This window comes from Colossoma macropomum, unplaced genomic scaffold, assembly GCF_904425465.1.
Source record: "Colossoma macropomum unplaced genomic scaffold, Colossoma_macropomum, whole genome shotgun sequence".
NCBI lineage: Eukaryota > Metazoa > Chordata > Actinopteri > Characiformes > Serrasalmidae > Colossoma > Colossoma macropomum.
This window is the reverse complement of record NW_023494808.1, coordinates 12,656,413-12,671,359: the sequence shown is the minus strand read 5'-3', so window position 1 is coordinate 12,671,359 and position 14,947 is coordinate 12,656,413. Positions and strand designations below refer to the sequence as shown.

The 14,947-nt window shown below is 43.4% G+C and overlaps 1 protein-coding gene across 1 annotated transcript; it reads left to right on the top strand.

Moving 5' to 3' along the window:
• Nucleotides 1–3,282: 3,282 nt before the first annotated feature.
• zgc:77849 (UPF0472 protein C16orf72 homolog) lies at nucleotides 3,283–11,617 on the top strand. The gene is made up of 4 exons (XM_036557342.1): nucleotides 3,283–3,768; nucleotides 5,185–5,265; nucleotides 9,135–9,410; nucleotides 10,308–11,617. The coding sequence occupies exons 1-4, from the start codon at nucleotides 3,573–3,575 to the stop codon at nucleotides 10,547–10,549; spliced, it is 795 nt and encodes a 264-aa protein (XP_036413235.1). The 5' UTR covers nucleotides 3,283–3,572; the 3' UTR covers nucleotides 10,550–11,617.
• Nucleotides 11,618–14,947: the final 3,330 nt, after the last annotated feature.

Sequence of the window (14,947 nt, the reverse complement as noted above, 5' to 3'; positions counted from 1 at the left end):
CATGTTTAGATGGCACTTGACCACCAGAAAAGCGAGATGTAAACACCCCCAGGATACATTGTGATCAAATAACAATCAGATCACTCAAACCTCATTCAGAGGTGACGGATCCTGACCACATTCCTGAACTGGATCCTGAACAGCAGTGTAAACAGAATGTGTTTTTAATATCTGTTTATAATTACGTATGTGGAAATATGTCTGCCGAGTGCAATAAACAAGGAACAGAAGGTGGAGGATACATGAGGCTGGAGTTCCCCAAAGAGCCTTCTTGCACTCTGGTCAGATGAAAGTGTCCAAGCCAAGCTTGTCAACTCGTATCACAATGAGGGAAAATTAAACAAAAGTAAAATAGAAACGATGCATGTGCTGAAGTGTTTTTTTATGCACACATGTTAATGTATGGTGTAAACAGACTCAGTTACCCATACCATAAGCACCCGCCATACCATGACAAGTTCTGGCTTTTGAATTTTATGCTGGTAACAATCTGGTTAGTCTTTTTTCTTCTTTGGCCCAGAGAACACAACATCGATTACTATCATAAACAATCTGAAAGGTGGACTCGTCAGACCACAATCACGTTTCCACTGTGCATCAGTCCTTTTCAGATGAGCTCAAGCCCAGAGAAGTTGGTGGTGTTTATGTGCATCTGCTGTGCATAGTACGGTCTTAATTGCATTTTGTGGCCACAGCAACAAACTGTGTTTACTGATAATTGTTTGTACTCTTGAGCCCATGTGGTGATATCCTTCACAGAATCATGTCAGTTTGTAATGCAGAGCTGTCCGAGTGGTCGAAGGTCATGGGCATTCAGTGGTTTTTGGCCTTTTGTTTTGCTAAAAGGGGTTCCTCTGAATCTTTTGATGATATTATGCACCATAGAGGGTGAAACACCTAAAATCATTGGAATCGCTCATTGAGGAATGTTATTTTTTAAACTATTATATTGATACTGTTTCTGACAAACAGGTGAGCTTCGTGCCATTGTTGCTCAAAAAGGACTAGGCCTTTCCTTGATGCACCTTTTAAACCCAAGCATAATTGCAATCATAACATTTGACAGTGCTCCTAGTCTTAAATTGCCCCATTATACTTTTTTTTAAATGTGTCACAGGCATCAGTTTCAGAATGAGCATATACAAAAATAATTTAAAGAATAATTTAAAAAGTTGATAAAATAAAACCTGACCACTGAAGAACAGGGTGAAAGGGGCTAACGAAGTACGCAGAGAAACAGATGGACTACAGTCTGTAATTGTAGAACTACAAAGTGCACCTATATGGTAAAAGGAGCTGATAAAAGGGACAATGAGAGTAGAAACAAGGAGGTGGTTTTGATGTTATGGCTGATCAGTGTGTATATATATATATATATATTGACTGGAATTTGTTAATTGACAAAGGAAACAAATGTAAAAAATCAGACGCCATTTCCATCCACAGCCTAAATCACCTAAAAAGTGCTCAAATATCAGAGGTCTTTCTGCAGGATGTTTACATAATGTATGCAAAGCAGTTTCAAAGCCATGTATGTGCAGGAAACGCAGCTTGTTTTGATCCTTTTCCTCATTTCCTTTAGGTTGCTTTCAGTTAGGTAACACAAAGGAACTTTGAACATTGTGCTTTTTATTGTCCAAACGTCAGACCATTATTGGGGCAGAGCTTTGATGCCTTTAGCTGGAGTTTACATTGGTGGCTGCAGTATCATGGTTAGCCTACATACGCTTCTCTATCTGTCAGTCTGATGGACGAGTCTGGGTTTGGTGAATGCCAGGAAAACATTACTTGCCTAACTGCACTGTACCAGCTGTAAAGTTTGGTGGAGGAGGGATAATGATATGGGGTTGTTTTTTCAGGGATTGGCCTAGAACCCTTAGTTCCAGTGAAGGGAAATCTTAACGCTTCAGCAGATCAAGACATTTTGGACAATTGTACGCTTCCAACTTTGTGGGAACAGTTTGGGGAAGAACCTTCTCTGTTCCAGTGTGACTGAGCCCCAGTGCACAAAGCAGCTCCATAAAGACATGGCTGGGTGAGTTTGGTGTGGAAGAACTTAACTGGCCCTCACAGAGCCATGACCTCAACCCCATCGAACACCTTTGGGATGAACTAGAACGGAGATTGTGAGCCAGGCCCTCTCGTCCAACATCAGTGTCTGACCTCACAAATACTCTTCTGGATGAATGGACAAAAATTCCCACAGACACTCTCCAAAATCTTGTAGAAAGCTTCCCAGAAGGGTGGAGATAAGATTTGATATATATATAATGGGAGCCTGTAGAAAAGCGCCTGTAGGTGCGAAGTGTAGGTGTCCCAATACTTTAGCCCATATATATGTGTATGTATATACATCGATCAGGCATAACATTATGACCACCTCCTTGTTTCTACGCTCATTGTCCATTTTATCAGCTCCACTTACTATATAGGTGCACTTTGTAGTTCTACAATTACAGACTGTAGTCCATCTGTTTCTCTGCATACTTTGTTAGCCCCCTTTTTACCCTGTTCTTCAGTGGTCAGGACCCCCATGGACCCTCACAGAGCAGGTTCTGTTTGGGTTGTGGATCATTCTGAGCACTGCAGTAACACTGACGTGGTGGTGGTGGTGTGTTAGTGTGTGTTGTGCTAGTGCGAGTGGATCAGACACAGCAGTGCTGCTGGAGTTTTTAAACACTGTGTCCACTCACTGTCCACTCTATTAGACACTCCTGCCTTGTCAGTCCACCTTGTAGATGTAAAGTCAGAGGCGATAGCTCATCTGCTAACTTCTATGTATATATATATATATACACACATATTTATTCATTTATATATCTCATTGCTGTCTTTACAGGAGAAGGCTGTATGTCCTTAACTTTTAATGTAACTTAATGTAAAGAGATTTTATTTCAAGCGATTTTAGAGCATTTCCAGAAGCTGAAGTGAAGACCACCCTCTGCAGACCACCGGGCATATCACAACAGTGACTCCTAACAGAGCCGTTTACCCCACTAAACCTATATTTCCAGTTAAATTTCGTCTCTGACCCTCAAACACAGAGCCCTGTGTGTCTTAATGTGGTTGTGCTGAGGTCGAGTTTTTTGTCTAGGCTCTTTAACATGGGCGGTGTCAACATTGTTTTTCTATGACGGCATGATGTACTGGCAGCGCCGTCCAATCAGCAGCGCGGGGCCTGGTCTCAAGCCACGCCCATCCAACAAGGCAGCCAATGAGAACGGGCGGTGGGCGGAGTTTCCCCCCCTCAGCGGCGGCAGCGGCAGGAGGACCCGAGTTGTTTTCTGCGTCGTCGTTTTATTATTTTCTCCTCCTCCTCTCCAGTTTTGTTTGTGAGCCGGCGGAGAGGTGGAGAGAAGACCGACGGACAGACGGACGGACTATGGCAGTCGAAGCCTGAAGCTCGGGCAGCTGTCGGATGAGGCCGCGGCGGCTCTAAAGAAAGAAAGAAAGACTGGGGATTTACCCGCTGTAGATATTTACACATAAAACGCTAACGGTAATCCCGGCGCCGAGCAGCGTTAGAGCCGAGAGAGCTGGTGTGAGCGTCCGCGGCCGCAGCAGCAGCAGCGATGGAGGAGAAGAAGGAGGAGAGCGAAGCGGAGATCCAGGAGCACGGGCCGGAGCACTGGTTCTCCAAATGGGAGCGGCAGTGCCTGGCCGAGGCCGAGCAGGACGAGCCGAGCGAGGAGGACGTCGAGCAGAGCCGGCAGAAGCTCTGGCATCTCTTCCAGAACTCCGCCACGGCGGTCGCGCAGCTCTATAAAGGTCCGCACCGGGACACAAAGCGAGAACAAAACCCCCAAAACACAGCGAGCCTCCACGCCAATTAACGATAAACTAGCGGGCTAGCTTAGCCAGCGCTAACGCTAACGCTAGCGCCAGCATTAGCTCCCCGGCAGCCCCCACGAACGTTATACGTAAACGGCAAACAAAGGGCAGCAGCTAACGTTACCTCGCCGGATAGCTTAGAAAACCAGCACCGACGGCCTCGAGACAGACGTGGCCGTCCGTTAATGATCCCAACGCAGAATCTGAGCTCGCCGAAACGAACTAAAGGGGTTATTTTTTCCGTTACGCGCTGCTGGTGAAGGTCGCTAAGCTAGCGTTCACCTCGGTATCCCCGGCTAGCTTTTCATGCTAACTTAGCTAGCGCTGCGAAGGGTGAGGCTAATCGTCAGCGAGATATTTTCGCCCCCTTTTTTCGTGACAAGAAACCGATTTAAGGCGTCGTTTCGCCCGGCGACACACATTAGGGCCCGTAGAAGAGGGCCGGGTCGGCGGTAACTCATTCCGTGTGTTTATTTTTAATTTTTAGCTGTCGTTTTGGCGAAACAAAATGGCGAAGTCCAGCTCAGGGAGGAGTTCCTTTGGGTGAAAATAGCTCGGGCAGTTGTTTTTAGAGCCAAAAGCCTCTCCGCTGTCAGCGCCCTGCTCTTTATGTACGAGGAACAGGGGCCGACGGTGGAGCTCACGGCAGCCAGGACGGCGTGAGGCTGAAAAGAGACTGAAAATAAAGCGCTGAATAAAGTGCTACAACAACAAAATGGCGAAGGAAGGATTAGCCGAGTTGTTATACGAGGCTGAAGTTGGCCTCGTCTTGTTCGAATTCCCCCGGTCCACCTTAAACGGTGCAGCAGTTCCATTCTGGTGCCTGGGCGTCATAATTGAAACTGCTGCACTGTTTAAGGTGGAACGGGAGAATTCGAACAAGTAGCTGGGAAGAGGAGGCCGACTTCAGCCTCGTCCTTATCGTGGTGGGTTCAGTCTATTGACGTCCACCAAAGTGGTCTAATCTGCCCCATACCCGTCAGTAAGGCTAGTCTGGTGGGTAACCAGCCCTTCTTTGGCGTAGGTTATCTCTGGGGCCCAGGCTTGTGCTGGCGCAGAGCTCCTCAGCCTTTGCTTACATGGTGCAATCTTTCTGATAAACTAAACCTACTGCTCCCAACAAAATGGCGCAGCTAGTGTCCGTCCTCCTTCTACAAGTTAAATGTTAGACCTGAAGAAAGCCGGGGGGCTTCTGACTTTTATCTCTGATCGTTTTGAAAGCCGTTTCAAAGGCTCTGGCTGTGTAAGCACATCTGTAAATGTCAGTATCTCATGAACACGGACGGGAAGTGATGACACGCTTGTTTCTTGGAAGGTTAAACATTTCCTGTCCTTTTCTTCTCCCCCCCACAGATAGAGTTTGTCAGCAACAGGGCCTTTCTTTGTGGGTTCCCTTTCAAAATGCTGCTACTGCCGTCACCAACCTCTACAAAGGTGAGTTAACTGGACTCTGATGGGTGCTGTTGTTCTTGCTCTACACTGGGGTATGAAGGCTTGCGCTGCAGCATTTATGGAAAATCTCCAGCTGGGACTCTGGGGCTCTGATCTTGTACAGAGTAAGACCCCTGGGGGGAAGGTGGTATTCGTTTGCATTGCATTTGAACCTCTTGAAGGTAGAGATGGGCGATATGGCAAAACATAGCATCGTGATCCTTCACCATCCTGTATTACGACACACGATATCTCCCAGTTTTTGTTTACTGACATCTGACAAGTTAAAACTGACGTAGTAGTGCCACATTTAAAAATACCCTCAAAAGCTGTGAATACGGTTATTCAACATTTAACACACTTCGCAGTACTAAATTATACAGGGCCGATTATGACCTCTTTGTAGTCAAAAGTGCTGTTAGGAAGTGGTTTTGAAGTCCTGGCGATATCCACAATGCTCCGAAAAGCGTGTTGTGACTTACTGTGATCTACTTTATCACGATAAGTGTTATCATATTGCCCTGCCCTTCTTGGGAGGGCTTGAACTGAGACTGGACAGGAACGTTACAGCCCCTTAATGAAGACCACAGTTGATTTAGGTTGACCATTCTCTCCACTTTAACCATGACACCAATGGCCAGTTTCCCAGAGTCTGATTAGGCCTAGACCTACGCTTTAAAAAAGGTGTTTCAAGGGTTCTTTGGTAAAGAAAATGGTTCTATATAAAACCAATAACACTCAAAGAACCCTTTGCATAATTAAAGGGATCTCTGCATCACGAAAGAGCACTTCAGATTGATGGCAAGTGTGCATAATTGTGCCATAAACAGTTCTGTACAGGCCCTTTTTGAAAACGGTTTAATATAGTACCAAAAAACGTTTCTTCTATTGTTACCAGGTTGACACTCTAATAATAGGAGAACCGTTTGCTACATAGAGCCCATTTTCAAAAAGGTACTATATAGAACCATCTATAGCACATTCTCCATCAGTCTGAAGAGCCCTTTCATGTTCCAAAGAGCCCTATAATTATGCAAAGGGTTCTTTGAGGGTTCATGGTTCTATATAGAACCATTGTCTTTACAAAAGAAGCCTTGAAACACCATCTTTTTAAAGACTACATTAAAAATATCTCTTACTGGTAATTTGCCATGGGTGTTGCATTGAAGTACAAGACTAGACTTAGTTAATGTTCTGGCTGATGCTGATAATTCAGTATCAAAGTAGATACGTGCAGATATTCAGTAATGAGATGTACTGAGCACATATGGTTTTGTTCTTGTGGTCACTTTGAAATACTTTCACTGCATTTTAGCCCACAAATTGCACTTTGCTGAGTAGCTCGGGCTTTGGGATGTCCTTCTACGCAGTCATATTGTTTGATACTCAGTGTGCTCAAAACCCAGCCCAACAAAAAAAAAAAAATCTAGATGAAATTGAAGACATGATGTCCGTTATGACCGTCAAAAACTGGGATGCCATCCTGCAAACATCCACCAGTGTGTTTAAATAATGAGTAAATACATGGTGATTCAAAAAGATTCCTTTGATTTCAAAATGATTTATTTCACTTGTAAATCATTTCAAAACAATGCAGTAAACTGTAAATGGTTTAAATGAGCATAAAGTTTATGTAATTTAACAAGAGCTCAGTATGAATCTCCTCCAGCTGTACAGACAACATCAACGCCATAGTCAAATTCATCTCATACTTGATTGAGCATGTTGGGTGTCGCTGCACTCACGGCTCTTTCAGTGCGATTTCGGAGATCCTTCAGTGTTGTAGAGCCAACGACGAACGCTCTGAGCTGTTGGAGGTTCACTGCAGACAAAAATCACGTCGCACAGTTGTGACGGATTCAGTCTGATTGAAGTGGAGAACGCAGAACGCTTTCTGCTCAGGGGTTGCATCTCCTCGCAGACTGAAGGGAGCCATCTTCCAGTGGCAGTCAGAAACTCTATGACCCCCTCTTTCAATTGGTATGTGATTGGTTCCTAGGTGCCTCACGCTTGTGAAAATGTGGTGCTTTGGAATCGGATGAGTCTTTTTGAATCACCCTATATGTTGATATTATTTTTGTAAGTCTACATGCCTTCACTACATTACCAGATGATATGTAAGTGTGCATTAATAATGCTAATGCAGCCATGCCTCCAGACCACTGCTGTGCAATGCCTTACAAACCTGAAAGAGCTTGTTTTGATTTAATTGGATTGAATCAACATAAATTAAACCTAACTGTCAGGTCCTGAAGAACTAAAACCAAACTACTGGGCAGCGGCAACACTGGGTATTATATCGGAGATAAAATGCTCCTTATCTAGCACATATGGTTAAAAATATAGCTCAGTCCAAAAAAGCAATATCATGGTGTGTCAGTATTGCAGTACAGAGGTATAGATGGTATCGTGCCGCGCTGCACTGCTGGAAACAGTCCACCAGATTAACTCGAAGAAGTTACCGGCTGCCTAATATGGTTGTAGATTTTGTGCGTTATAATTCCAGGTACCATAAGGCTTTGCCCTCGACTTCGCGATTAACTTCCTGATTTGTGGCACTAAATCTAGAGGTGTTGTTGTCAGTTCCTGTTCTCTTTAGAACAGGGCTGAACTAATAACGTTTACTCGGGTCTGAGACTCCTCAGCTAGCGCAGTCACATAGAGATTGCACACAATATACTGTGTGCGGATGTACGAAATGCACAGGTTTCTGTGGATTTATTTTACCCTTACGTGTCAGTAGTTGAGAGTTGAGCACCCTTATAAATGAAAAGAAAGTCATCTTTTGAGTGTTTCTTGAGTTAACAGTCGAGGTTATTTCACAGTGCAGAATTTCTGGATAACTTAAGCCCAAAACGGGGGCTGTTTAGTAGGAATGCCTTTTACCTCGTCTCTTACTTAGACCTTGCTTTGTGAATCCTCTGCAGATCGTTTAGCATTTGAAGGCTGCGTGAGGTTGTTCATGCCTCGCAAGATCCTGAAAATAGAGGTTAAAGCTGTAGATATTAGAAAACTGTAAAAAATTAACAACAAAAACAACCACTGTGCCCAGTGTGGTGTGTCACGCAGTTCAGCATGTAACCCTCGTAGTGGTACGAAAGTCAGTGCAACCACATGTAATAAATAGTGTATATAAGTTCAGGTCTTGAGTTTTTGACCAGATTGTTTTGGGGATTATGTTTTCTTCTTAAGAAGGTTAGCAGTGACTTCTGCTAACTTCTACACAGCCGGTCTACCTTTGGGAATTGGATAATTTGGGGGAAACTGGTTTGAACATTATTTTGAAAGGCCTAAAATGCTAAACTGCCCCTTTAACACAGCTAAAACTTACAAAGTTAGTAGTTAATATCAGGCTCCGCTGGACTTCACGTGATATGAACATAACGTACTGTTCCGTCGACTCTTACTACACTCCTGAGAATGGCCTGTCTGGCCAACATTGTTGCTTAATGGCAGGGTGCTTGCATAACAGCGATGGTCTGGTCTGGCACAGCTCTGTTCAGTAGTAATAAAATGCACCTGGCTGGTTCGTTTATCTGTTCTGCATTGTGTCAGTAAATACAATGTACAGATTGGTTAGTCAGTGAGAGAGAATGTAAATGACACATACTGGTCTTTGTATTCAGATGCTGAAAGATGTGGCAAAGCTGCCTTGTTTGGCCACTTGCTTTATAATGTGTACATTTGCAGATTCTCAAGAGTTCAGTTACGTTGACTTGAGTTACTTTATTTTGTAAATCCATGTTGTTCATTAAGCATTATCTGCTAGAGCATGAACCTCATGCTTATAGCAGGCAGTTTATGTGTGCATATACACACTGTTATATGGAGGCCATTCGCATGCTCAGTGTTTCATTCACCTGCCCATGCAGAGAGCGTGGAGGCCCACCAGAGAAGCTACGAGCTTGGCATTCAGATCGGCCATCAACGGCGGAACAAGGACGTGCTGGCCTGGGTGAAGAAGAGGAGGCGGACCATTCGTCGAGAAGACCTCATCAGCTTCCTGTGTGGCAAGGCCCCACCCCCACGCAGCTCCAGGGCCCCGCCCAGACTGGCCATGGTGTCGCCCAGCCGGCCCACATCCTCGGAAACGAGCTCGTCCGTGGAGACGGATCTGCAGCCTTTCAGGGAGGCCATCGCTCTGCATGGTGAGTTTACTTTTGTACGTGGAATGGAAACATGTCTCTGATATGTTACAGATGTCAGAACAAAGAAAGATGTGCTGGAGGGCTGCAACAAACTTTTGATTAATCTATCAACTGTTATTCAGTTTATAGTCGGCAGTTGTTATGCCTTTTTGGTTTCCTGTCCCTTTTTCTGCTGCCATTCACTGTGTGAGAATAATTTATTTTATGGTGCAGTGAAACAATAGAAGCCATTTTGCCTCAGTGCTTTCGTAGTGTATTCATTCTGTCTGAATGACTTCATGCATCATATGAATGTCTTGAGCATCATAGTTAAATTTTTTTAAATTCGTATTTGCTTAATAATCTAAAAGCACATCACTGTTGTCGGAAGAATGGTAACTTTACAGGAGAAGGAAAAAACCTACTTTTACTTTTAATGTAAGTCAATGGAACCAGACTTTTTTCCATGTCATTTTGGGTTATTTCTTGTAGTCCATTCATCATGAAATTAACACACAATGTAAAGGGCAACAGGCATTTTCAACTGAAAAACGACAAAAATAGTAACTGCTATGGATTATACAGTGATTTATATGGATCTAATATTTAAATTATGCAGTTATGAGACTGTGGATAGACAATCTTGGACCTGCCGACTGGTCTTAAGAGTTTAAGGAGTAAGTAAACAAGCTGTTGACAGTAAATTTTAATTAAAATTGTCAACGTTTTTGCAGCCCTGGAGGTCACTTCTGGTATTTTGGTATATCATTATATTGCCTGTATCTGCTTCAGGGTCTTACTTGGGCTGGAGAAAGTACATTAGCCTCTCTCCTCTTATTTTGGCCGTAATGTAATGTATCAGAGTTTTCCTGATGGTGAAACGGGGGGTAAAACAGATTGTGTGTGCATGTGTTTCAGGCCTAAGCGGTGCCATGGCAAGCATCAGTATGCGCTCTGGAGCTCCGGGGTCGCCCACACACCTGAGCGCCAGCTCCGCCCCGGGGCGCCGCCGAAACGGTCTCCATGACGTCGACCTCAACACCTTCATCGCCGAGGAGATGGCGCTCCACCTGGACAATGGCACTCGGAAACGAAGCTCCGCCCAGTGCAATGACGTCATCACAGACTCGCCCACCCACAAACGCAATAGGATGATCTGAGCTCTCGCGAGAAACAACAAAAAAAAAAGGCAAAAAAACAAACAAGTTAAAATAAAAGTAAACGACCGAAAAATAAAAGCGAAAAAAGCCACTCCTCAGTCATCCTCCCATCTTTACTCTGACCAGGAAACAATAAGCAGCCGATTTTTTAAAAAAAGCGCTCGCACCTGTCCAGCGCTTTTCTCTGATTGGTCTAAAGAGCCCAGTGAGGTCACAGTGGGAGGCGGAGCTCAGCGCAGAGGCCGAAGTGCCCTTCCATACGATTATGTCTACAGAAACACACATACGCACACGCCCTTCATTCACTCTGGTTCTGTTCTTGTCCGGTTGAATGTCTCGAGTCCATAAGGTCGCATTAAGGCAGTACTGACACTTTACAGAGTGCAGGAAAAAGAAGAATTACACTTTTTTTTTCTGTCTGTGCGTATTAAGGGCAGTGTGTTTAGGTGGTGCGAGTGTTGCTGTGAACGCGTGGGTGTGCATGTTTAACACTGAACCGTGTGCGTGATTGTGGATCTGTCTCGTCTTTACGTGTGAGAACTTGCAAGTATTCCGACATTAAAGCGTGCGCATTTGCACGAGAGAGGTGTGAAGCGTGTGTGTGGTACCTGCCTCTTCCAACAGCGCCTGTCACTGCCCCAGCTCTCAGCTACCACACTGCGGCTTAAAGAGCAACAAACGCTTTTTTTTATTTTAAAATATTATTTACTATGTTATTTTATTTGTATATTTTTTTGCCGTCTCTATTTGCTGCTCGAGTAGCAGGCACAAGTGCTCCGATAGCTGTACTTACTCTATTGAGCACGACCCTGAATCACTTATTTTTCTCCTACGAACCTCCCTCGTCCCCTCTATGCGTTCATTCTATCATCCCTCCCTTTCCTCCCTGTTCCCTCCCTCCCTCCCTCCCCAGCACCTTTGTCTCCAGTGTAACATTATGTAATGTAAATAACTGTAGGTGCTGACATAGACTTGTGGTACATATTGTAAAAAAGAGCTGTGCAGAGACCATTGAATTGTTAATGTACAATAATGATTCTTGCATTAAAGAAATCAAGCTTTTAACTACCTCCTCTTCTTCTGGCTGTAATGTTAGACCAGCCAACTGTTGTCTTAACCTAATATGTATGCTGTATAACCTGCTTTAGGCTTGTGTTCTGAGAGGCTTTAAAGCAGGAGGGCCTGGTCCTGGTCCTGGTGCTGGAGATCTAGCACCCTGTACACTTACATAGAGTTCAGATCCAACTGGCTCTAATATTCAGATGTACCTGAAAGCTTTTTTTAACCTGAATCGGATGTGCTAGATTAGGCGTAAAGCTAAACCCTACACTCTTAAAAAAAAAAAAAATAATAAATAAAAAGATGGTTCTTGAAGGGTTCCTTAGTAAAGAAAATGGTTCTACATGGAACCATGAACACTCAGAGAACCCTTTGCATGACTAAAGGGTCCTTTGCATTATGAAAGTGCTCTTTAGATTGATGGACAATGTGATATAGGCGGTTCTATAGAGCACCCCAAAGGGTTCTTCTACTGTTACGGTGTCGAGCTTGTAACAGTAGAACTCTTTTGGGTGCTAGCATGTTCATGCACATCTTCCATCAATCTGAAGAACCCTTTCATGATGCAGAGAACCCTTTAATCATGCAAAGGGGTCTCTGAGAGTTCATAGTTCTATATAGAACCATTTTCTTTACCAAAGAATCCATGGAGAACCATCTTTTTTAAGAGTGTAGGGTTTAGCTCCACATCTGGTTCAGGTGATAAAAGCTTTCAGGTACATCTGAATGTTGGAGCCAAGTGTGTTTGATCTGAACTGTATGTGTGACTTTTGTAGTGTGTGGTTGATTATCTGGAACAGTAACTTAGAACACATTTCTCTGTACTAAAATGCTCTTACTATTGAAGCCCGTGAGCAAGTGCTGAAGCAACTGCCCATTGGTTTCTACTGTGTGTTTCTTTGCTAAGTACAGGGAATCGTATTGAAATCAACCATACGTTACAGATGCCTAAGCAAACCTTTGCCTTTTGTAGACCTACTTAAGAATCTCTAGGCTTTTCCTCTGTTATGATCTCATTCTTTGTTTTACAAAGTTCATTTACAACTAAAACAGACTTTTGCTGTTGTTTGCAGTTCTGTCAGACCCCTGAGACACTAAAGGAATCTTATGCACCACTTGTCCAGCAGTACATTGAGTTCTTTTTACATCTAAAATAATTGCAAAACAAATTTTATTGCAAAAGAAAATATTGACTGCTTAAGTGCTGCAGCACTGCAGCGAAGTGTCTAAATCATTCAGCGTCCATTTCTGCCAATTGTGCACCCAATGTTTGCTTTACATGCTGTGGATCTGAGGATGTCTGGTTGCTTTCGGACTGCAGTGTCTCAGAGTTGTGCAACAGATAGCTGTGCAAGTCGAGGGCGTTTTGTTGGGCTTGTGTTTAGGATGTTCTCTATTATTATACTTGGAGAGTTTCCAATTGAACCTGTCTATATACATCAATCTGAGTTCATGCATTGTAAGACACTGCTGAGGTGATTCAATACTAAATGTTGGTCAAACTTGTGCAGTTAAATCTCCCACATCTTGAATCAGATTTGGTTTTACGTCCCTTCCGCTCCTAAGTACAGGCTAGTGTTATTAATGTTTGAGCTAACACTCCGATTGCATACATTAAGCATGATTACTGCAATATTTGTGGGAAGATGTAAGATGAGCTGATCCTGTTGATTGTTTTACACTCATTTCAGGTTCTTTTGTTGATTATAATCGTTTTAGCGTTACTATTTCAGCGTGATGTACATTTTGGAATGTTCAGAAATATAAAAGTGCTGTTTGCATTGCTTTAAACTTTGCGTATCCAGGGTTTGCATCCTTTTACAAGTGGCTGTGTTGCACTGCACTATTTGATTCAAAGGACATATGAATGGGGAAGAATGGAAGTTCTCTTAAATGCCTTTTTTTGGCTGAAGTATTTGTTTTTTTTTACCATTTTAAAAGCATTGAACCAGTTCAAGAACCAGTTAACATCATGGTGCTGCCTGCTAAAAGCTCACTGAAGCAAATTTGGAGAATTTAGAGTCTGAACTGGCCAACTCCACCTGAAAGAAGTGTTAATTGGCTACTACTTTAAATTCATTGCTGAGATGGTCTAAAAATTCTCCCAACAGCTTTGGATCTCTCAGCGTTTTTAATTTAAACATTAACTCGATGAAATAAGTTAAATGTGTATCCATTGTTTTAAATGCTAGCAGTTGAGTTTCTTGGCTAATTTCCATCAAAGGTGCATGGCTTAGCATTTTAAAGGTCTGCCAGGTCAGACTGAAAGGCAAGATACTGGAAGTGTGTAATGTTTGCCTTCTGTTTTCATCATCTTCCTGCTTGGTTTCCTGTGCTAGACATGATCTCATCCATTCAAACACAGCAAATCTGATTGCACCAGCAGAGAAAAAGCTCAGATAAATGGGACAGGATGTAGTATGAATCTTAATAAGACTTCCGCAGTCCTCCACAGCCCACAGGTTTTTTAACGATTAATGGGAAGTGTTCCGTTTTTTGGTATTACGTATGTATATGATATGATGGAAAAGGTTCTGTTTTGTGGAAAGGTTTGATTTTGACAGTCTTAGTCACTTTATTAGGTACCTTGTTTCTACACTCATTGTCCATTTTATCAGCTTCACTGACCATATAGATGCACTTTGTAGTTCTACGGTTACAGACTGTAGTCCATCTTTTTTTTCTGCATACTTTGTTACCTTGTTCTTCGGCGGTCAAGATCCCCACAGAGCAGGTACTATTTGGGTGGTGGGTCATTCTCAGCACTGCAGTAACACTGACGTGGTGGTGGTGTGTTAGTGTGTGTTGTGCTGGTCTGAGTGGATCAGACACAGCAGTGCTGCTGGAGTTTTTAAACACCTCAGTGTCACTGCTGGACTGAGAATCGTCCACCAACCAAAAATATCCAGCCAACAGCGTCCTGTGGGCAGCGTCCTGTGAGCACTGATGAAGGACTAGAGGATGACCAACACAAACTGTGCAGCAGCAGATGAGCTGTCATCTCTGACTTTACATCTACAAGGTGGACCGACAAGGTAGGAGTGTCTAATAGAGCGCACAGTGAGTGGACAGTTTAAAAACTATTGCAGTGCTGTGAATGATCCACCACCCAAATAATACTTCAATGGTCCTGACCATTGAAGAACAGGGTAACATAGTATGTAGAGAAACAGATGGACTACAGTCTGTAATTGTAGAACTACAAGGTGCACCTATATAGTAAGTGGAGCTGATAAAATGGGCAATGAGTGTAAAAACAAGGTATGTGTACCTAATAAGGTACTCGTGAGTGTACAGTGTTACATGGGCTGTGGTTCTTGCTATGGAAAAAAAAAACTT